Source organism: Manduca sexta, chromosome 16, assembly GCF_014839805.1.
Source record: "Manduca sexta isolate Smith_Timp_Sample1 chromosome 16, JHU_Msex_v1.0, whole genome shotgun sequence".
Lineage (NCBI taxonomy): Eukaryota > Metazoa > Arthropoda > Insecta > Lepidoptera > Sphingidae > Manduca > Manduca sexta.
The window spans coordinates 5,337,287-5,359,825 of NC_051130.1; the positions used below are offsets into that span (position 1 = coordinate 5,337,287).

Consider the following 22,539-nt stretch of genomic DNA (forward strand, 5'->3'; position numbering starts at 1 on the left):
ACTGATTAGATTCTACTCGTGGTTCCCTGTGTAAAGCGCCGGTCCCTGAATAATAAGTCATTCCAAGTAAAACATTGCTAAAAAAGAACAATATAAATTAAATTATCAAAAAAGTGCAATACATCATTCCCCATATTTCAAATTGAATGTGGCTTCTTGCTCCACCCACGTTTAAAATTCTTGTAATAAAAAATCCCCTTTTTTACTTACCCGGGATAAAAGTGGGTCATGTTATTCACTTCGCACCCAATTCATGGTAAAAGTAAACACAAAATCTCTGAACGAATTTGGATCTAATTTGACTCACGGATGATCATGGTCTGGGATATATTATCTAGTATCTGTCTTGGTTTTAATAGGCAGGCTACATATTCTTATGGCAGTTTGCTCCCATAGTTTTAATTTAATTCAAAAATTGTAAACCGAAGCGTAATACAAAAACTGCATGATGTTAAAATATTATTAGCAATATGTATCAACATATTGCTTAAATTATTTAATTGATAATGAGGGCACAATATAATTTTCAACTATCTGATGTCATTGGAAATAAAGAGGGATCACAATAGACGGGCTTATCTTTTTTTTTGTATAGTTCATTATTATCCAAAGTATCTGCAGCGGATTTATTGAATAGATAGGAAAGGATAAAAGGTTGCGGGAAATAGCCATACAATAAAATTCACAACCTTTACTAGACATTTTATTTAAAAATAAAAGCTCATTAATTACATAAATTATGTGCGTATAATGAGAGAATACGAAATGAAAAGAAGACCGAGGATAACTATTACGACATGGTTGTTTTGACGGACATTAAGTACTCCTATTAAAAATAATAAGTAAACAAAAATGAACACTCAGTTTGACATGCCTCATTAAATTGTATAATATACTAAAAATATCTATAAATGCAAAACTCTAAATAAGTATACAATAGAAAAAAATACATCCAAAGGAAAGTTATCGTTACAGGTGATTTCGTTCGGTTCTATAGTTACACGATTTTGTTAACCTTACATCTATGGTAATTAGACAAGTACAAAATGATATTTCATCCTTAAAAATACCTATACGTATCCTATTACTAAAGTCAGTTGTATAATTCATTATATTATGTTATTTGTAATTCATTGCGTACACACCATCTAATCATGAACAATCCATACATAATGAACGGCAAAATTACTTCCATATAATAACGTTCAGGCGCCACCACCAGGCGAGCCCTGACACAACCTCAAAACGTAACGCACACACGCACTACTCATTAATATCGTGTATGGAAGATCTACGCTAAAGGCTAAAACGTTACATTTCGATATGTTTTTTTTATTTTTAATTACATTAAATAACAACTCACAAAACGATGGCACGCATTAAGCCAAACACCTTTGTTATTTTGGTTTATTAGCAAACTTAACTCGCAGCGTTTAATTGACGTGTCTGTCAATCGTTTCGAATCGTTCATGCTTCGTATGGGTATGAAAGTAAACTATGGGACGTCGACATCCCTTTAAATGCACGAATATCGTTCATTCGCTTGTTGAACTTCCATATTATCCTAGGAGCTAATGCGTCATCGCCTACTTCAACAATAACACTAGATACGTTATTCATCGTGAAGTCTTCACTTTTTTCTCATTATAATTGAAACATCAACACCACAAACTTCATTGTGAACCCTAAAAGTTCACCTATTCGCGATTATATAAAGAAATTCGTTCTCGCGACACGACGCTAATGTGCGCAATTCCTTGTTCTGACATGAGGTTTTCTTAATTTATAAATGCATTTTTCGTATAAACGCCTATAATTACAACGTTGAACTCGAAAAGAAGAAATAATAAATACGAAAAGTTTGATGTCGATCAACCCTTCGACCGGGTGGTTGGTCGTAAAGTATTCTAATGAATTTAGAGTCAATTGACACGATGAATTCCCGAAGCTCCTGACGTGCCCGAAATAATAGTAATAAGTGGATAGCGTGTTATCCTACGTACTAGTGGAGAGTGGGCAGTGTTCTTAAGGCGGCACGTAAGGGGGAGGTTTCCTGTAGGTGGGAGTGGCCTTGGGCCGCGGCGGCGTGCGTGATGCGGCGAACGGCGGCGGCGGCCGGTACGGCGCGTCCTCGCCAGACCTGCGAAGGGAATAAAACATTTTGTACTCAACTCGTCACTACAATACGTCCTAAAATAAATAAAAACAAAATGGTTTATAATTTGTGCGGTTCGAAGAAATATAAAAGATATGGAGCTATATAATGTTTGAATAATAAGAGTATTGTAACAAGATGTCGCTACTATTGACTGTAGAGGTAACTCGTCGCGGCGGTAAGGGAGGCAGACCTGTAGTCGGGCGCGGGCGGCAGCAGCGGCGGCTTCTCCTCGCGCATGATGACGGGGCTCTTGTGCACGGGCTCGGCGTCCCCGCGCTCCTCCAGCTCGTCCTGGAAGATCACCGGGATGCCCTTCGAGCGGAACGCCTGTCGCTCCTCCTCGTCGCCGACGCTCATTTTACCTGTAATGGGAAAATTTTGTATTGCGTTCCTAGTTACGTGAACAGATATTCCGGTAGGGATTTGAAAATTTATATTAAGTTTATTTGTCCGTCTGTAGAATCATTTGTAATATCAAACAGAAATGTTCGAGTTAAAGAATGACGCCTTAATTTCGACTATGTAGAGCACACGAAGGAAATTGCCCTAATACTTCATTAAACTATGTCAATACATATATTTTGTTTTACAATATTGGTTTGAACATATTGGAGCCGGAATAAACATTTACAAATAATTATTATGAATGTATGAAATTTTCTAAAATCTTGAGCACTACAGCATAAATGTGTGATTCGGTAAGCGACACAAAAACCCTTACATAGCAACTTAACACAAATCGAACTCGCGTGTTACATCTGAGACATAATAACAGCAAAAATACTCTAATTTATAAGCAATTCATTACACGAAGGTGCGTTACAGATAGCTGGATTTTCAGTGATTTACCAAAGGTGTTCCTATTTACACCTACACAATTTGCAGTGTGTGATTTTATAGAAACAAATAAAACGCCAACAATTAAAATTTTTGCTATTTTTGCAAAATCACCTCGTCTTTGTCAAGCACTCACACCTCCTACAAGATTGAAAATAATATTAAACATTAACGAAGGGAGATAATAATCGATATTGTTTTAAATCGATAACCGAAAGTATCGATTATGTAACTAATCAGATTTATAAATTATACTTATTCGATTCTATGTATTCTAAAGTATTTACTAATAAAGTTTATTTTTACAAAGTAATCAAATTAATTTCGAAAAGCAACTGTTATATAGGAATGTAAATAAAATTATTCCAATAATATGCAATTCCCCTTTCAATACTGAAATAAAAACTTACCGGTTCGTCTTCTTCTATACAAGACACAGGCGATGATTCCGGCCAACAGAATCATACAGACAATCACAACCGCTGGTATGACGAAGGTCACGAGGTAGGTTTGGTCCTGTACACTTCCAGCCTTACTGCCTTGAGTGTTAGTGGCACCGGAGTGCACCGGTATCGTTGGCTTGGCCACTTTAGTGCCCTGCTCTGCGCACAGCCCCAGAGGTATAAGTCTTATGGACATTACTTTTAAGTCTTTATCGAATATTTGGTCTACGTGGTCTTTAAGAGCGCCACCTGTAGTGCCACGCTCGTCGGCTATTATCATATTGCGGAGGTCTTCGATTTCCTTTTTAGGACATCTGTCCATTGGCAGGCTTGTGTTGTACCTGAAACAAATCGTTTAATTGAATCGATGTTATACATTTTTACAGTCTGAATACTCTACGTAAAATGAATCGAATTAAATTCATTAATTTGAAACGATATCCTTTACTTACCATATTATCGTAGTAGGATTGTTAGTAATGCTCTGTATCCTTATATTCGCTGTCTCTTTCTGTCCGAACAATGCGGCGAGTTTCTCGACGACTTTACGTTTGTTGTTTGCGTCATACGCTAGTTTCGGGAACGGATACTCCATAGTCATTTGGAACTCGACTGTGGGACGAATTTCCGGTGCCTTTGACACTTCAACTATTAAACTGTCGTGTGCACTCTTCTTGCTCGAGTCTTCTGCAATCTGTGGAGTTAAGTTAATATTTGAATTGAGTTTTTTATGTTAATAATTATTGACAAGATTATAAAAACAGTCCATTTGGTGGGCGTCACAACTGTCCATAAGCAGTAGCAACACCACCCAAAATTTAGAGTTAAAAAGCATCTGAAGTATAAAAAATACCCAAACCACGAAGCAAAATAACAAATCGATCCTCAAATGTACCCTATATGTTTGAAGGTTTAAAATGGTCAGTATTTAATATCGTAATATTATTTACCAGTTGGTAAGAAACGCTGCCCTCGTCGCCGGGCGCGGGCAGGCCGTAGAACTCCTGGTTCTTGGCGTCGAACTGCAGCCAGTGGCCCGGCGGCAGCTCCGTGCGGTCGCTGTACCGCAGAGAGAGGTGCAGGTTGCGAGTACCTCCATCCTCCGGGTCGAAGAACGTGTCCTGCAATTAACAGTTGGTAAGTACCTACAAAAGTTCAATTGGAGAAAATAATTATGAGTTAACCAGATGTTGGGTGGAATAAATTGGGTAAAACTACAAATTGACGTTATCTATGAATCAAAATATCGAAACTCGGAAGTGGTAATTGTGAATTATGTGCATCTGGAAATTTTTAGGAGAGATCTATGTTCAGCGGTGGACTTCATGCTGACGATGATGATAATAATGATGACCTTGCGAACAACTGGTGTTTAATTCGTTACCTCTGGCACTTTGTATACAAGCAGTTGTCCCACGGCGGCGTTGATGTGATCGACCTGGTTGCGCGTGACGGGCGGGTAGGTGTCGGGGGCGCGCGTGGCGGGGGCCGCGCCCGGCGCCGCGCCCGCCGCGCCCGCCGCGCACGCGCCCGCGCCGCGCCAGCGCACGCCCGACACCTTCAGCTCCGGCGACATGACGCGCACCAGGCTCGCGGACGGACTGCCCGCTTCCGTGTCGGATTCCATTATCTGCAAGGTGCAGTCCATTATGAGATAACTTATTGAAAAATAATGCAAACATTCAGCAATAAATATGTATATTAGGGCCGAGGCAATAACATATTTTAACTGAAGCCAATTTCACTTGAAAGGAAAAGTTCTTGGGATACATATCTTTAGAATAAAAATATTTTATATATTACAAACCTTCATAAGCTTTTTAATGTCATCAGTGGGGCATGCAGCATCTTTCGGCAATGTATCATTAGTCCATACGAACTCGCATATATCTCCATTTTGCGTAGCATTGAGCACCGTCAAATGATCCATATCAGTATCCCGGAACAGGTTGACGATTCCTTCCAAGGCTCTGATCTGCCAGTCTATGGCGTTGTTGACCTCCTTGAGGAGTTTGAACTGCATGATGAATTGGTGGTTGATGGTGCGGCCGCTCTTGTGTTGTTGGACGGTGATGTCTAGGGGACCGCGCGCTACTAATCCTTCGCTGTCCTGAGCTTCGACTATGAAGTTCCAGCGAGATACGTGGGCTTCCAGTGGCCTGGGTAATAAATATATGAAAATTTAAAGGCTGCTTGTAATTTTTTTAAATACAAAATGAATAGCGCGAATTATATTTTTAATAAAAATATAATAATGATGTATTTTTAACAGGAATCTTCATGGCAACTAAAACATTAGACGCACTGGATGACCTAAGCTAACTACTAATTTTTTTATCATAATTATTTTTCTATTCAAATATATGGTACATATATTCTATAGGCTCCACACTTTATATTGAACACCATATACATGTTGAATAAGCGGACTTACAACCGTTTTTAATAATCGATCCCAATCTCAATCTTCAATGCGATTCCGAGATTGAACCAATCAAAATAACACATTTGTAGACATGTCACAAATACTTTGTTCTGATTGGGCCATTTTTGAGATAGATCGAAAAAAGCGATTAAGATCATTTATTGAAAATGGTGGTTAATAGCCTATTAATAACTCTCATAGCATTGCCTATAAGTCTATTTCAAAATGCTACTCACAATCCATAGACTTCCCGTCCGGACGGAATGAACTGTATCCAGGAGGTCTTGCTGAGCCGCACGTTGTCAGCCTCGTACATCGTAAACGTAAGGTTGCTGCCTTCTTCTGGGTCCGTGAATAGATCCGTTGGTATTATATACCTTGAATGAAAGATTGCATTATCAGTATACTATTGTAGTCATTATTGTACTGGAGCCAGTATCGCTGATCGAATTATATAAGCTTTTAGGTTATCCCTTGATTCGAATATTTTTAAGGAATTCGACGTCAGCCTGAGCCAATACTTTTCAGTAACATGGATAACTAACACAAACGAAATTCATTGACTGTTAGTTTTTCATTTCGATATGGTAAATCAGAGTTTACTTAGCAATGCCGCTTTACAGATAGTTCTGCTATAAAATATTATTGTGCAATAATTTCAAGATCTTATATTCACCTGAACGCCTTGCCCGCGATGATGGCCAGTTTCTTCATGTGGTGTTTGAGCGATGGTGGTTGGTTCACTGGCATTGCGAACGTCACGGTCTCCGTAGTCTGACCTATTATTGTACTTTTGCCTTCCGTTGCTGTTGTGTCCTGGCAATTGTAGAATGGATTTTTATAGAAGTTAAAACAGTCACCATTTTTTTATGTCCTAAATGACAAGATGAGTAATTAAGTAAGACGGGCGTCAAATTCCCCAAATTGTTCTGACTGTGGAGTGAGTGATGATATACATTATGTTTTGTCGGAGTGTGTGCGGAGTGGACCTCATACTTTTAGCTACAACGTGGGCAGTATTAATAGTTTTTTGTCTGTTCCTTTATCGGAAGAGCTAGCTAGCTAGGGCTTTATTTAAAAATATTTTGATATCATCAAAGTTAGTAGACATGGGTAAAAGTGGACGTACGGAGCGACATAGTCGTGAAAAAACGACCAAGCTCCTTAAATAAAGATTAAAAAAGACGAGTAACTTGCTCGCCTGAACGCAGTATTACGCCTACTGATGTAAACAGTATCAACATCAGCAAGAAATTTGAGGTACAAAACTCTGAAAAGCAATGACGCGCTCCGTCATCGTGTGATATAAAATGGAAATTTTCCAAAAATGGAGCAACAGTACGCTACAGGATGTAGGAATCGATTAAACTGTGGTACTACCTAAATCGATTTTTTAATACGAGAGACTTCAATTAGTTATATAGACAAATTATTTAGTATATAATCGTTATTCATTGATTTCATATTTATAGTACTTCATAATTTTATCTTATACCTCCTCATTATTATGATTATGATTAAATATGTTGTTGATGGTAAATGCTGTGTTCATCTATTAGTAGCACACATATCCGATGCTGTACGTTATTGCTTTTTTTTGTATTTAATGATGTAATATGTAGTGCTGTTGATGTACCTTATTACAAATAAATAAATAGTTATAATATAGTGTCGAATCCCTATAACGCCTTAATGATATGTGTAATATAATAAGATCCCGTTGCGATTGTCTAACAAATTAAATACATTATAACCCATACATACACACGTGTTCTAAAATTCACACACATTGAATGATACCATCTTCAGATGAATGATAAAATAGTAAAAAATAATATACCGTTTAAAATTATATTGGATGTTCAAACAGAGATTTTGATATTATAACAACAGTTCTTTGTACATCTATACAATGTTAAAGTATGATACGAAATTTGGAAAAAAGTATGTTAGTGTTTAAAACCAAATAATGCCAATTAGAATTTCAAACTCAAAATAAACCAATTCATGAATGTTAGAAATGTCATACCAATCGAAACGAAACTCTGGACGAATAATTTTGACAATACTCACACAATGAATGTCCATTACCAAAAAAAGGAAACCTTGGTTGAACATCATGAGTGGGATTTACTCAACCGAATCTCAAAAATAGAGGCAGTTAATTAATTTAAATCCCGCTCAAAATACATCAAATGAACGGACCTGCTTGGTAACCTCCTGCAACGTGGTCTCAGGCGTCGGCGTAGTCGTTGAAACCGTAGTCGGAGTTGTCACTGTAGTCGGTGTGGTAGCCACCGTCGACGTCTGCGTAGTCGATGTTGTAGTCGAAGTCGTAGTCGACGTAGTCGTGGACGAGGTCGTGCTCGGTTCCGTGGGGAACTCGGAGGAGGTGGCGGGCAACGGTGACGTCACAGACGTGGGGTGCTCCGACGGAGGTATAGGCGGCATTTCGTGCGATGCACGTATAACTACGGTTTGCTGAAAGTGCCATGCGGACGCTCACACGATGTGTCGTGATGGGCAGACGTTAAGACAACATACGCTACTGTAGAGACTGACCGATGACTTCTTACAGTGACAAGTGTATAGGGCAGCAAATATTTACAAAGTTTCATTAGTTTCATTATAACCAGCAAAACCCATGCTATTAAATAATTTCTACGATAGCATAACTATAACATCTTAAATTCTCTTTAATATTTTTTATACATCTTGAATCTTGATTATGTTGTCTTTACGCCTTTGGTTAGGTATGTACAAATAATTACTCATCGATAATGAAACACGCGATTCTAGTCTACAAGTTAATCCAATACCACCACACACACCATTAGTATATCAAGTTATTGGAAATGCACTTACAACTTCAGTTTCAACTGTGGTCGCGTCTACTACGTCAGGGTATTGCGGGCTGATGACAACTTCGTTAAACTTCCTTGGCGACACCGGTGCATGTGTGAATTGATTGTTAATTGTTTCCGAAGTGTGTTCCCATACCGGGTTTTCCCCATTTTCTTCACCATTCTGTTGAGAATTTATTGGTTTAGTTATCTGTATTAGTGCAAGTGCCATTTATGGCATGGTCAATAGCTGGATACTTACTTAGCCATACTGGTAAAATGATCTATTTTAATATTTTTTCTAAGATTTTGATAATATGAATATAGTATTGTTCTATAATGAGCTGCGGTTATAAAGTATATTCTGTAAAATGAAATGTAACTATTGACAATTGTTACATTAATAGTGCAGTTTTTATTTAGATTTGACAACTACAATTACTTTAATATAGAATCTACATATTAGCTTTATTTGGCGTATATTGATCATGGGGGATACCAAATTTCTACAGAAATAACATGCTATTGAAAAATGATGCATTAAGTTATACATTTTGTGCTCTAATATCTATGTTAATTATACAATACATTTAAAAATACCGGCATTACATTAGATAATAATATTATGTAAGAAATGAATATTTCTATCAATTTACCCAAAATAAGCGACATATACAGTATAAAATTTTATCTTAATTCTAAATAAAGGTACTTATATTGATTAGCCCGATAGTAATTTTAGGTGCATACAGTATTATTAGCAAATAAACATAAATCACATAAATAAAACACACGTACGGGCAAGGCCCTTTGTAATTCTATGTGTGTATTTAGCAAAATAATAAGGAACAGGCGAATGGAAGGATTGAAATTTTCTATTATTTTTTCTGAAGCCTTACTTGCATTCTTATAAGGTTTTGTGAAATAAAACGTGCCAAAAATTGGCAGCCGTAGGAGCCGCTAGGAGACTGCTCATTTGTAAATTTAGTAATTAAATGAAGTACAAAACAGAAGATTACTAATTAGGATAATTTAATAGTCAAGACTCGGAAATCGGGTACAATAAACATGTTTAATGTTTTTTGCCTTGCAGTGTCGTCCGCCTTTGGCAGTAATAACAAGAAAAACCTTTTCTCTTCTTTCAGTTCCTAAATCTTTTTGCATTGAAGCGGATTTTCCTCGTATATTCTTTTGATTTTTCTTATACGCCACCTTCGATTTGTGGTTTAACCTATGCGACTCGCGAAATCGATTCCGAATCTTGGCGGTCGAGTAATGGGCAGCAGGTAGTGGATGTGGGGTAGGTAGGAGCGGTACATTATACACACGGGTCTGGTTCCTCTACATAACACAGCGCGCATGCGGGTCGCGACGAGAGCATGCACAACAGACACGTAAAGCTCGACAGCGGGACACAACAAACCTCCGTGGTATACGTATTAGTAGATGCGGAGTCGGGAGTGGTATCCTGGGCGCGCGCGGTTGTGAGTTCCTCCGTGGTCGGGGCGGCAGTGGGCTCGGCCGGGGGGGAGGGTGGCGGTACAGACGGTACAGACGGTACGGGGGTGAGGGGAGGGGCCGGGGTCGACGGCGGCGGCGGCGAGCTCTGAAACGTGTCGGTGGTGGTGTGTGGCGCCTCGCCGTGGTGGTGCCGGTGGGGGTGCGGGCGGGGGACGGGAGGCGGGAGCGACGCGTCCACCTGCACGCGGGCGCCGCGACATACACACTCGGTTAGTACTGCCAGTGCCACCCGATGTACACCCTAGCGAGCCCTGTCTGTGGTTATACGTACACGGACAGACGGACACACAGCGAACGTCCAAAGGTTAAAGCCGTGTACACGGAACGGACAGCGTGTAGGAACGTGTGCCGACTAAGCTGTATGTTGACGGATAGGTACGGTGTGTTTATTGTTCGCGTTTGCATTGTGATTATATTGTAAGTGTTCCACCAATTGTAAGCTGTATAAGCTGTGTACATATATCTAACTTCACACCTATTAATTATATCAATATATTTTAGTTTTTAAAACATACTCAAATGAAATTATGTAACGATGCTGAATTATTTTCGGTGGCACATTGATTGTCACCAAAGCGTTTGTTAAATAACCACACACAAAGCTCACAATTACTTAATGCGACTGTAAAATTATTTTGAAAACTTTGCTGTCTAACCTAACCTAACCCATAATTATCATTTATGAAGATAATGAAAAATGGAATAAATGTTCCTTAGATAATGTGGTTTGTAGTGAAATGAGCTCTGAGAGAGTGGTCTGGTGATAGAAATCGTTTAAAATAAATAATGATGTATGTTTGTGTTTATTGTTTTTCTCGGAGTTCATGACTTTGGAAGTGAAATGAAACATTGTATGGACGAAATTAAGCCAAAATCTACCTAAACATAAATTCAATAAGGTAGAAAGTTTTATCAGACATTATCATATAAAAGAAGATTAGATCTAAATTGTTTGTTCATTATGGCATAACTTTGTCCAAATATTCATTCGACATTCCATTCTACATGTGGTATCTCAGTACGAATGCTCTATGATAATGAGGTGACAGATAAGTGCAAGATATGCATTCCGTACATCTGTGGGATGGCTAAACATAATTATTATGGATTTATTCTTTGGGAAACGACTGACAGTACCAATCGATTCAATTAACATAACCTCTCATATCGCAACTTTTATTCATAAAATAATAATGTCGGTAGTTACCCAACGAATATATTGGACGATGCAAATACTAAACAACATGATACAGATGACAACGTACTAAAGAATTCACAGTGACATACTGAACATTATGCATGATGAATAAATGTTTATTATGATTCAAAATCGATACTCATATAAACCATTTCCTTCACACCGTTATCGATTGCACTGATTAAAACAATTATTCAAACCTCATAGAAATTCATGCTCATCGCACAAAACTAACTTTCTAAATACATATCGAGAAGATTAATATTATTGTTATTATATTGATACATATTTACGATTGAAAACTCAAAACCAGTCACAGAACGCACCAATTTCTAGCTCTTAGATTTGCTGTCATGTTTAACGTGACCAAAGCTTCACAACAATGACATCGGACTTAAGCCATTCGTAACAACACTGACTTATTTGACACGTTGAATTTGAGACCAGAGCCGCCGTATTCAAAAGGCACGGTGCACTTCTCGCGCTGTAAGGCGCGGCGTCGACTAGAACAGGAGCGCAGCGCCGAATCGAATCGCATTCATTATGTATGTTTATTCGGTTCGCTTTATAAAGAAGCAGCTCCATTGTAAATGCTTAGTAGTTAATTCGACTCAAATCGATTCGACGAGCCTAGTCGACGCTAGCCATAAGAGGTGTTAAACTCGACCGTATAAGCCTCGGCTGAATGTGTAACACTTACCGTGAAGGGGCTGTCGCCGTCGTGTCCGTAGTCATCTTCGTCGTCTTTGTCGTCGTCGTAGCCGCTGTAGTCCACGTCGTCGTCGTTATCATACTCAGTGTCGTATACAGCCATTCCCGACCCTTCGAACTGGGACTGTTGAGATAAAACAATGGATCAGTACTAGATGTCACAATATGTTTTCCAACAACAAAAGAGGATAGGAAACATTTCGTTTAGATGTTGTATATCTTGATAATCACTGATCAACACAATTACGGCAGAGTGCCTAATTGCATTATGACATGTTCAAACTGGAACAGTAGTAGCGTATTTCAACTGCGAATTATTATACTTGAGATTCGATGTCAATAAGTTCCAGGTCTTTTTTATTTTGTTTCCAAAAGCATAATTGATCTGGGAATATAACAAATTTAAGTTATGATAATGAAAAATGTCGGAAACTGGTAGTGTATAGTGATATTAGCACAGTATTGTACTGCTCCACTGCCGGGCTGTCCACGGAGAAGCGCAGTGGCTCACCTGTCTCTTGACCCTGGGCGCGGGCTGCAGCGCCAGCAGCCGCCAGCCGATGACGGGCAGGCGCACGACGTGCGCGAGCGTGCCGTCGCGCGACTGCTCGCGCAGCCCCGCCACCAGCACCTTGTGCTGGCTCCACAGCTTGTTGCCGCAGCCCACCTGCCGAAATATTATGCGGTTAAAAGGTTGGCTTAGATATGGACTGGACTAAAGCGGGCCGAGTAGTCCGATAAAGTACTTCCTCAAATAGGACTGTGTATGTTGGCTTTCTTTGCAGAAAATTATTTAATGCTTTAGCGTAGCCATCATGTTTATCCAAGTTATGATCTATTTGTGTTCCAATTTCCAAATTAAATTGACATCCGTTGAACAGTTCCTGAATTTTTTTTTAACATACATACAATTCAAATATATTCATAAACTTTCGCGCTTTCAATATTAGTAAGAATTATGTTAGTAACATATGTCTATAAGATATATATTTACATTTAAATAAATAGCGGTTGTGGCGTCACCGCGCTTGCGTTGCGATGAACCTATGCCACTCAGTATTGTTTCTGCGTGTGATTCAGTCTTATATGGCTCCATCCAAAATTCATCCTGGAAATTAAAATACAAAACATTATTCAACATAATTTAAAAACTTTTTCTTGGCATTTATGAGGTTCTGAGCATGGACTAATGGTTCCTATAAAATGTTGTGATTCTTTTATAGCTTTCATAGAAGATTGAGTGGGAGAAATTGCATGCCTATAAGCCTAAATTTAATACGACGAAATTTTAAAGGCCGAAATATCCATGCATATTAATTATTTTTACGTTTTTCTTTCAACTGCGAGAACTAATCACTAACTAGACGTGAATTTAAATTCTTTACTTGCCAATACTTGTTTAGTTACCCAGATTAAAGGTGAAACAAAATGTATGAAAATGGACCTTAAGCTATAACCATAATATACAATAATACTGTTAATTTTTTAAGGGTATATATATACAGTAAAAACCGGTTATAGCCACATCGAAGGGATCACCGAATCTCGACGTTATATCCGATAGTCGTTATAAACCATACGCTTTTTATATGCATTTATTTTAAGAGACCTTCCTACTTATTCGTTATAACCGATGCGTCGCTATAACCGGAGTCGTTATAACCAGTTTCTACTGTAATTTTTATGCTCTTATATAAGTGTGAAGACTAACGCCGTCGATGGCCATGAAGTTGGCGAGCTGCATGAGTGCGCGGATGCGGTGCCGCGGCGCGATGTTGTGGAAGGCGCCGTCCACGAGCAGCGCCAGCGCCAGGCGGCTCTCCACGCCCACGCACGTGCCGTACTTCGAGTGCGGCTTCTCTTCCGCTTTCTTTACCTGCAATATATATACAGATATGTTTAATGATAAATATTTCTCAATATTCGAAATCTAGTTATATAAAGTGGGTATCCTGGTTGCGCCTCTAAATACCCCTTCGAGGATAAATGTGTGATGTTTGTATGTGTGTGTGTATGTATATTTAGTTGTATAATACTTTTATAAGTATTTCCCCTTTATTTTAACAATTTTCCCTTTTCAAAATTTTATTTTTAATAATTTTATATGTATATCCTAAAAAAGACGTATGCATACAAAATCTTTTATAATAAATTATCCCTAGATGGCGATGGCGTCGCTCGAGACTCAAACTACCTTTGGTTAGAGATCTAATGTAAGCAATCTCCTTACGTTTTTAATTATTAATGTGTAAAGTATCACTATTTTAGTGTTCTTAATATATTTTTTTTAAAAACCTTAATCAATAATACCTCAATAGTAAAGGAGTCGGTGGCGGTGAGTCCGCGCGTGGCGCCGTGCGCGGTGACGGTGAATGTGTGCGTGCCGAGATCCTGCTTCTGAGGCACGCCGCTGATCAAGCCATGCCTCGAGTCCACGGCCAGCCAGCTCGGCGTGCGTCGGCCCTCTTCACTGCGAACCTATTTACACAATTATACTTTTTAGTTTATTATAAAGTGTAAACGGTACAGATGTGCAAGAAATACGAGAATCATTATAAGTAGAAATAGCCAGTAAAGTTTATTATTCTCATCTTTGTGTAAAAATAACTGGGTTGCATTGAAGCTGAGCAAGAATAAAGAGAATACCGGGAATCACAATGCTTTGCGTTACTCCCATAAGTTGATTTCAAAATTCGATGTATGTGTATTACTTCAACTTATTTTGCGTAATTATCAGCTATAGGAAATAGGTAATGTGTTACTTGGTATTTGTCAGGTACGACGATAGAAAAATCCTCCGTTCGCTAGATGTCGCTACCTAAATGACTCGTAGGGTATCAACATATTTTGATGCATTTTATAGATAATGTTAATAAAAATAAATTGGTATAGAAATGTTTTCAGTAAGAAATATTTAGTATTTAAGATCAAAATGTCACCAGACTCAAAAAAGATATTATTCTGTCGAGTAACTTCGTACACTCTACCAACAAAAACTGAAAATATATCGTACAATTAAGTGTACGAAGTTAAATAGGGTACCCAACACGCGTTAGCTTTTTATATAATCTTTCATTGTCTAGTTTATCACGGACATCTGTTTTTATATGCCCATCTAATCAGCCCACGTCCACCTACAGTTTTCTTCGCACTACCTATTTTACTAGATATAAAATTTTTTTAATATTATTTCTTATTCAGATAAAACTATATTAAGGATATTTTGGAAATAAATTTATTTAATTTTATTTCCGTTGTTTCGAGGCACCCTTCATGGTCACGGGAGGGGCTAAGTAATAATTAATTATTTAAAATTTTGTATGATAATTAAAAAAATAAGGTAGATATTCTAACAATAACTTTTCGGAGGACTGACACCTCATTCCCCCGTGACCGCGAAATTAAATAAATTTATCGCGAAAATAACCCTAAAGTAGTTTTATTTTAATGTCAGGCATTCGCGTTAACATAAGAAATTATTTTTTTAATATTGTTGAATACATCAATTTACCGACGGATAGATTTAAGTACCGATATGTAATTTACCGATATATAACCAATATGTATTTATTATTTATTTGTAGGTAAGATAAAATATATTTTTTAATTTCTGCTGCATAGCGAATAATGTTTCCAAAGATGTATAAAGTAGAGGTAACACAACTCGCGACATAACTCTCTCAGGACAAATTATCTTGTACGCTACAATTCTAGAAATGTAAGCCTCGAATACTCGCGACTTAATTAACACCGTAATCCGTTCAAAGTTTTTGATTAAAATATTTAAACTCACCTTATAAGCTAAAACTTTGCCTGAGAACGCTTCCTTCGGGATTTCCATACGGAACAAATGTCCCACGTAGGCCGACGTATCGGGGACACCCCATAACCTTCTTAGGCCATTTTTTGCTATTTCAGAATGATTGGCAGTTAATTCAACCTGAAAAGTAATTCCGTTGTTATTATCTAGACCGGGGAAAAAGAAAAGAAAACGTTACCCACACACAAGCATATAAAAACTCTGTTAACGTATATTATAATATGTATTCGTATGGGAAATGAAGAGTAAAACTAAGTGGGTATTAAATTTCTAAATAAATTATTTAAACTAAGTTTAGTTGATGATATTTTTTATGACAGCTCATGTTTTTATATTACTGGTATTAAATGAGCTGATGTAGGACCATTATCTTTCTATCATCTAAAGTTTGGAATTACGTATAAAGATCGAATCAGATGTGATAAATACAATTTAAAGAACATCACTACATTCCTCATTACAATAAACACGCGTTGAACTAGATGAGCTATTCAGAGATTCATATCTGTCCAATCTTGGTACCTAAACAATTCGCTAGGTTACAATTGTATTGGTTTCGCTATTCTTTATAATCAAAAGACATATTCCGTGACAAGTTTACTAATTAACAGTCCGAATTAGTCTATACAATGGTATATGGATATCCATAATCGCAAAATTTTGGCACATATCCGTTTGCGACTACGGAACATTAGTATTCTACGACTTTAGGATGCCTATTCATAATTTTGTTTATGATTTATTGCACTAGGAAATGCATCGACATAACGGTCTGCTTGAGTGAGTAATGATTCTAAAGGCAGGAACATTTTGCAATGATGACGTCATAACGAGTTACTGCCTTTTCTCGATGTGACGTACATACATAATAGTAATGTTAACTGTAATGTATTTTCTTTGCGTTTGAGAACAATTTATTTTAAAATATAATGGGCTATTGTCAAACATCCGCGAAACATGTGCGAAAATAGTTTTCGCGCCATATTTTATGTGCAAGTTACGTCATCCTCGCGAGGAGGAGGCATTAGTCACATATTTCTGCCATATTGTTGATAGCGATGTATAAAAATAATGTTATATTTCCTACTTATAAATTTACTTTTGAATACAACTAGGATGTTTAAACTTTATAACGATTTCATAATTACGTTGTAATATTGAACAACTTAATGACACATTATTATGAACTTTCCTTTATTTTTTGTATTGATCCTGTCCAAATGCTACATTAAATTACGAAAGATTTCATGTAGGCAAACGTTCATTAAACCGTCTCACACTGTTGTATCTTCCTTGTACATTAGCATTAATATAATCCTCACTGACCTGAAATTCTTCGCTCGCGTCAAAGGCGAAGTCGTCGTCGTGCCTGCTGAGCGCCAGCGGGCACAGCAGCAACAGCGCACACGCGACGTACTGCGCGCGCCCCATCTCGCCACACTCGGCTCTCATAAACACATCATCTGCAACAATGCACCTTCAGACAATACGAGCCAAATACAATGTCTGTATACTGTATACCCATTGTGTCTTGTTTACTAATGTCTGGAACATTAAAAATAACTGTGACCTTCCAATAAAATTTTATTACTTCCATGTAATTTCAGTTTATTTACCTCCAATCTGTTTGCGTGTTTCGAGTTATAAATTTATTATAGCGATCTTAATCTAAAGTTAAACGTGTTTGAAAATTAAAGTTCACGATCGTTTCTACTGAATACGTAAACGTGTAGTTTCTATGACTACAATAAACTATTATTTCCTACTCAATAAAAACAATTTTACATATACCTCACATTCATTTAACATAGGAATATAAAGTATTCTCTTCGACTCACTATTTATCGACAAAACGTGCTTCCTATTCCAAGAATTTCATTAGACGTCGAAGAGAGAAGGATCGAAATATGTAAATAATATAAAACCTATACGCATTTCCGTAATAAAGTAATTTGTCTCATCCCAATCACACTTACCCGACAGTCGACACATACAAATTTTGGTCAAATATCCGCGTACAAATGACTTAGAAATAAATAAGAAAGAGCAGGGAGGGCAAACGGAAACGAGTCGGGTACTGTTACACAGTTAAAGACGCGTGCCAGCGCATAATGATTGGACACAAATAGAACGAGCTTTTGAACAGCCGCGCCTTCCTTAGCATGCTGTCGCGAAACAACTTCAGGGAATACTTTTATATTCCTTTTACAATTATTAATGTGCCGTACGTACCGTTGAAATGTTTAAAACGATTGTTTGAAGCTAAATTTGTTTTTATATTTGGTTTTCTTTGATGCACGCTTTGTTGCGCTTATTAATCAAATCCCACAGATTCAACAAATGCATTGAATAATATTCTTTTTCTTTTAAAAATGTTTACTTTTCTTCCGCTCTTTGATCTTGTAGAATAGACGAAACTTATCTTGGGCTATTAGAGCCATATTTAACTAAATCAATCTCGAAATAAAGTTGAGCATGGCGAGCCCTTGATGTGCGCAGGTCAGTTTTATAAAATCTCTTCCGCAGGTAATCCTTTCAAAAACACCGTTCTTATACAAATAAATACCTAAACAAATAGACACATTTAATGGTAGATGTACTTTAAATAAGCCTCGCATAATTAGATATGAACAGATTCGTTAAGAATGATTTACGGGCGGGGTCTTAAGTCCTGGACTCGACCACTCCAATTATTTTCAAGCAGAAAGAAGACACGGAAACATTTCGAAATAAAACGTGCTCGTAATAAACGGTCAAGTGCGAGTTGAGTAGTGCACGCCCATTAGAGTCCTTAAAGGCTAAAATCATGAATCCCGCCGGTACAAAAATACTCGAGGTAAATTTCACTTAATTGACGCGGGTTTAATTCGATGTCCTTTGTACTTAAAATGTATAGTCGTTAAAACATTTTTATCTTGACATTTTGTAGCTATATTTGTCTTGGTCATTGTCACAGTGGACAATTTTCTTAATATGTATGAAGCCGTTGTTTGGCAAGAGGCGTGTAAAAAATGGCATGAAAAGGAAAAATATTTGCTTAATTATTGGATAAATATGGAGAGTGGAATTATGACTTTTTGTAAATGTCTTTAGCGTTGATAGTTTAATGAAAGCTGTGTATATTTATGGCTTAAAAGAACAATAAAATAAACTTAAGAAATATTTATTCAGCATTACTGGCATAAGATGTATTAAAAAGATAAGCAACGAATACTAGGAACAAAAGGTTATCGGTATACACTGTCATGTTTTATTAAAAACGTCTTAACAGAATAATGTTTTAACACCAAAGAGTAATAACATTTACGATAGCTCAAAATAATATCTAAGCATACTAGAAACAAATAAAACATATTTAAAGTTATTTTCCAACAAATACCAATATAAATTTGATGTAAATCAGCTAAAGAATCACACTTAGAGATTTTTTTTCATTTGCTCCTTATTATAATTGGATAATTGCGTATAAAACATATAAATAAAACTAAGAGCGGAATTCATTTCTTAATAAGATTCAAATCTTTTGTTGGTGAGTGTTAAACACACATATGAATCCAAAATGAAACATGTAAAAAGAATGACTGTATAATTTACAAACAGCAAACACACCTTGCACAACGAACTCAGGAAATGAAAAGTAATTCCCTACATTGATAACTCAAATAATGGTATGGACGTAGTATTGATCAGAATGGGTTGACCTATTTCACCATTTATCTTAACTGTCAAATAATAGTCTTATAATCAAAAGGCAACGGAAGCCACGCCACAAAGACTCGATATAAATCAACGAGCGAATCCTTTACAAAATCCCGATTCCTGAGACAGCAATTTGAATTTCTCCTCAAACGATCTGTATTATTCAGTCTTGCAGACACTCTTAAATACATGATGTAGGTGGATTGCGAAAATTATTTCAACGAAATCTTTTCACGCTTCAAGAAATACCCGTTAAATTTGAACATTCCTTGAAATGTAAATTTCATAACCGCAGAGATACGAATTTATTAAATTTTCGTATAAACTTTTGTGTGCTTTTGTATTATAAAAGGTTTTGTGTAAGTAACTTTGGTTTGTTTATTAGATTTGGAATAGATAAATTACATTTTGTCTCATAAATATTTGTTACGATTTGAATTCTTTGGGGTAGTGCGATAATATTTACTTATGTATGTATTAAATTGTTAGGATACATAAAATGCTAGATTGGCCGGGGTACAACCATTTTGTTAAAGAAAATTAACGAAATGTGGTAATTTGGGGTGAGTAAGATTTCCAGAGGCACAAACCACCCCCTCTTTTCTAATCCTTATTGATTTTCTTAAGGTAGCAGCGCATCCATGATTTCTCTCGAATTTTGTGGTTATGGATGACGGCGATTACTCTCACTTATTCGTTATTCCGTTGCCGAAATAAACAGATTCCAGACAATTATTTGACCTCTATTTTAAACAACGTAAAATCTGAGAATTACTTTTTAATTTTATAATATCTAGGCGATATTTTTTTAAAACTCTGCGATTAATCCGCCATTTAAACTATTAACTACACTCTAGAGAACTACAAACCATCTCAGAATATTAAGATGAAAGTTTAATACCCAAAATTGTTACTTTTAAAAACATTTATCCGACAAAGTTTCGTGAAATATAGGCACTTGCTATTCCAAGTTTGTAAGCGAGTTAGAGGCAGCCAACCACTCGGGTTTACCCTTGGCTTTGTAAGGGGACCGGCGAATAAGAGGGTTACCACAATGGATCTCTCCCCCGACAAACTCTCCTTTGTACAAATATATAACGTGCATGCATTTATATTATTACGGCAGCTTTCAAATCTGGCAATATTTTGTAGTTCTGATGTACACAATGAAAAAATACACTTGGCAAGATCGACTGTATGTTTCGAGCATAGAGTTTAATATGGAGTGAATGTTGCTACAAACACTTTTAGGCGATAATCTTTTTCAATAATGTTTCATAAATTTTGTTGCCGTAGGTCCTTTAGAAAACTTTTATCCAAAATAATATATCCAACGTCAAGAATTACGGTCATTAGTTACGAATTTGAAAGCGAACAATATACTTATTTATCACTACATAGTATAAAACAAAGTCGCTGTCCCTATCTATGTATGCTTAAATCTTTAAAACTACGCAACGGATTTTGATGCGGTTTTTTTTAATAGATAGAGTGATTCAAGAGGAAGGTTTATATGTATAATAACATCCATTAAATAGTGGAGAAATATTGCACCCGTGCGAAGCCGGGGCGGGTCGCTAGTATATTATAATTAAGGAAATGCTAGTCTAGTTTATCTTTGTTGTTTAAACGATGCCATATTGGAAATATCTTGGACTTATAATAATACTATACAAGCTTATGGATGCCAGAAGTAGGTTCTTATATAAATTGCACACATAATGTTTATGCAAATATTTTAACACTTATTTGGAATAGGATTCTTAAGACATTTATAGACTTCCTTTATTATACTAAGCTTGTGACTTAAACAGTGAGTCAGATATTATGTCATTGATGTATCCAAGTAAAAATAGGCAATTTATGTCATTTCAAACACATAACTGTTCAGACCGCAGAGATAAATATGAATCAATATTGACTCAGTACGTATTCTCACATTAACGAGTTATAAACATTACCCTTATATCTCAATTTCTGAGAATAGAAGTACTAATAAGAAAAATTAAAAATGTACCCCTCGAGTATATGATCCAAAGGCTCGAGGAGACTAGACGCTGTGTATTTTAGGGTAAGTTGATCTGTATCTATTAAGTTTATTGTAAATATAGATTTGAGTTTTGTATAAAGTAAAAATAAAGTCCCTATTTAGACTTTTTTTATACTTTTAAATTAAGATTTATTTACTATTACGCTATTGATTAACTATGTGTTGTTAAACATAGAATTCTAGAATGTTCTAGAAGTTTACAGGGGTTTGTAAATTTAAATAGGGTACGGAGTTTAACTTGCTTAGATACGAAAAATCGATATAAATTAGTTTATTATTATATGTATGGATAGTCGCATTGTTCCAATGGCATGATATAGGAACTGTGGACAGAGATACTAGGTTCGAATACCAGTTCAAGCAATCCTTTGTGCGGACTTTCTAAAAAGAGTTGCCCATGATACTCTGGTGACACACATGATCATTCGTAAAAACAGTCAAATCGATTATGCTACAAACATGACCAAGTATGTCGCGCCGACCACACATTAAGATGGGATAAATTTAGCTACAAGAAAAACAGGAATTGAGTATGCAATAGATATACGCCCTTTATATTGTTTGTTCAAGATGACATTGTAGGTCAAAAGTACATGCTAAGGTCTAATTTGAATACCTGTGTCATGTCCTTATCAGTATGTGTGTACATTGCACGCACAGTAGCAATAAAACGATAGGTCGTAATTCAGACGCACAACGACTGTCCGAGCGTCACTGCTGTAGAATATAATCAGGCAATTTGAATACAATTTAAAGATAATAAAATAAAAAAATGTATATTGAAAATTTATTTTACTAAAAAAATTGTACTCATCAAAGTAAAAGAATGGCTAA

The 22,539-nt window shown here is 36.7% G+C and overlaps 1 protein-coding gene across 5 annotated transcripts in view; it reads right to left on the minus strand.

Moving 5' to 3' along the window:
• Nucleotides 1-689: 689 nt before the first annotated feature.
• Nucleotides 690-22,539, minus strand: part of LOC115443236 (dystroglycan) — a 119,515-nt gene continuing 97,665 nt past the window's right edge. The window contains exons 3-21 of one of the 5 annotated variants that reach the window (XM_037439066.1): nt 17,283-17,419; nt 15,930-16,076; nt 14,447-14,614; nt 13,848-14,012; nt 13,131-13,244; nt 12,648-12,803; nt 12,126-12,260; nt 10,130-10,405; nt 8,729-8,890; nt 8,069-8,344; nt 6,540-6,679; nt 6,100-6,240; nt 5,246-5,597; nt 4,823-5,068; nt 4,389-4,559; nt 3,891-4,132; nt 3,406-3,779; nt 2,349-2,520; nt 690-2,140 (exon numbers count right to left, since the gene is read on the minus strand). In XM_037439066.1, coding sequence (XP_037294963.1) covers nt 2,026-2,140; nt 2,349-2,520; nt 3,406-3,779; nt 3,891-4,132; nt 4,389-4,559; nt 4,823-5,068; nt 5,246-5,597; nt 6,100-6,240; nt 6,540-6,679; nt 8,069-8,344; nt 8,729-8,890; nt 10,130-10,405; nt 12,126-12,260; nt 12,648-12,803; nt 13,131-13,244; nt 13,848-14,012; nt 14,447-14,614; nt 15,930-16,076; nt 17,283-17,408 — 3,678 coding nt within the window. In that variant the 5' untranslated portion in view covers nt 17,409-17,419 and the 3' untranslated portion in view covers nt 690-2,025. The remainder of the gene's footprint in view (nt 2,141-2,348; nt 2,521-3,405; nt 3,780-3,890; nt 4,133-4,388; nt 4,560-4,822; nt 5,069-5,245; nt 5,598-6,099; nt 6,241-6,539; nt 6,680-8,068; nt 8,345-8,728; nt 8,891-10,129; nt 10,406-12,125; nt 12,261-12,647; nt 12,804-13,130; nt 13,245-13,847; nt 14,013-14,446; nt 14,615-15,929; nt 16,077-17,282; nt 17,420-22,539) is intronic. The other 4 variants (XM_037439065.1, XM_037439068.1, XM_037439067.1 and 1 more) reach the window with 4 other exon arrangements.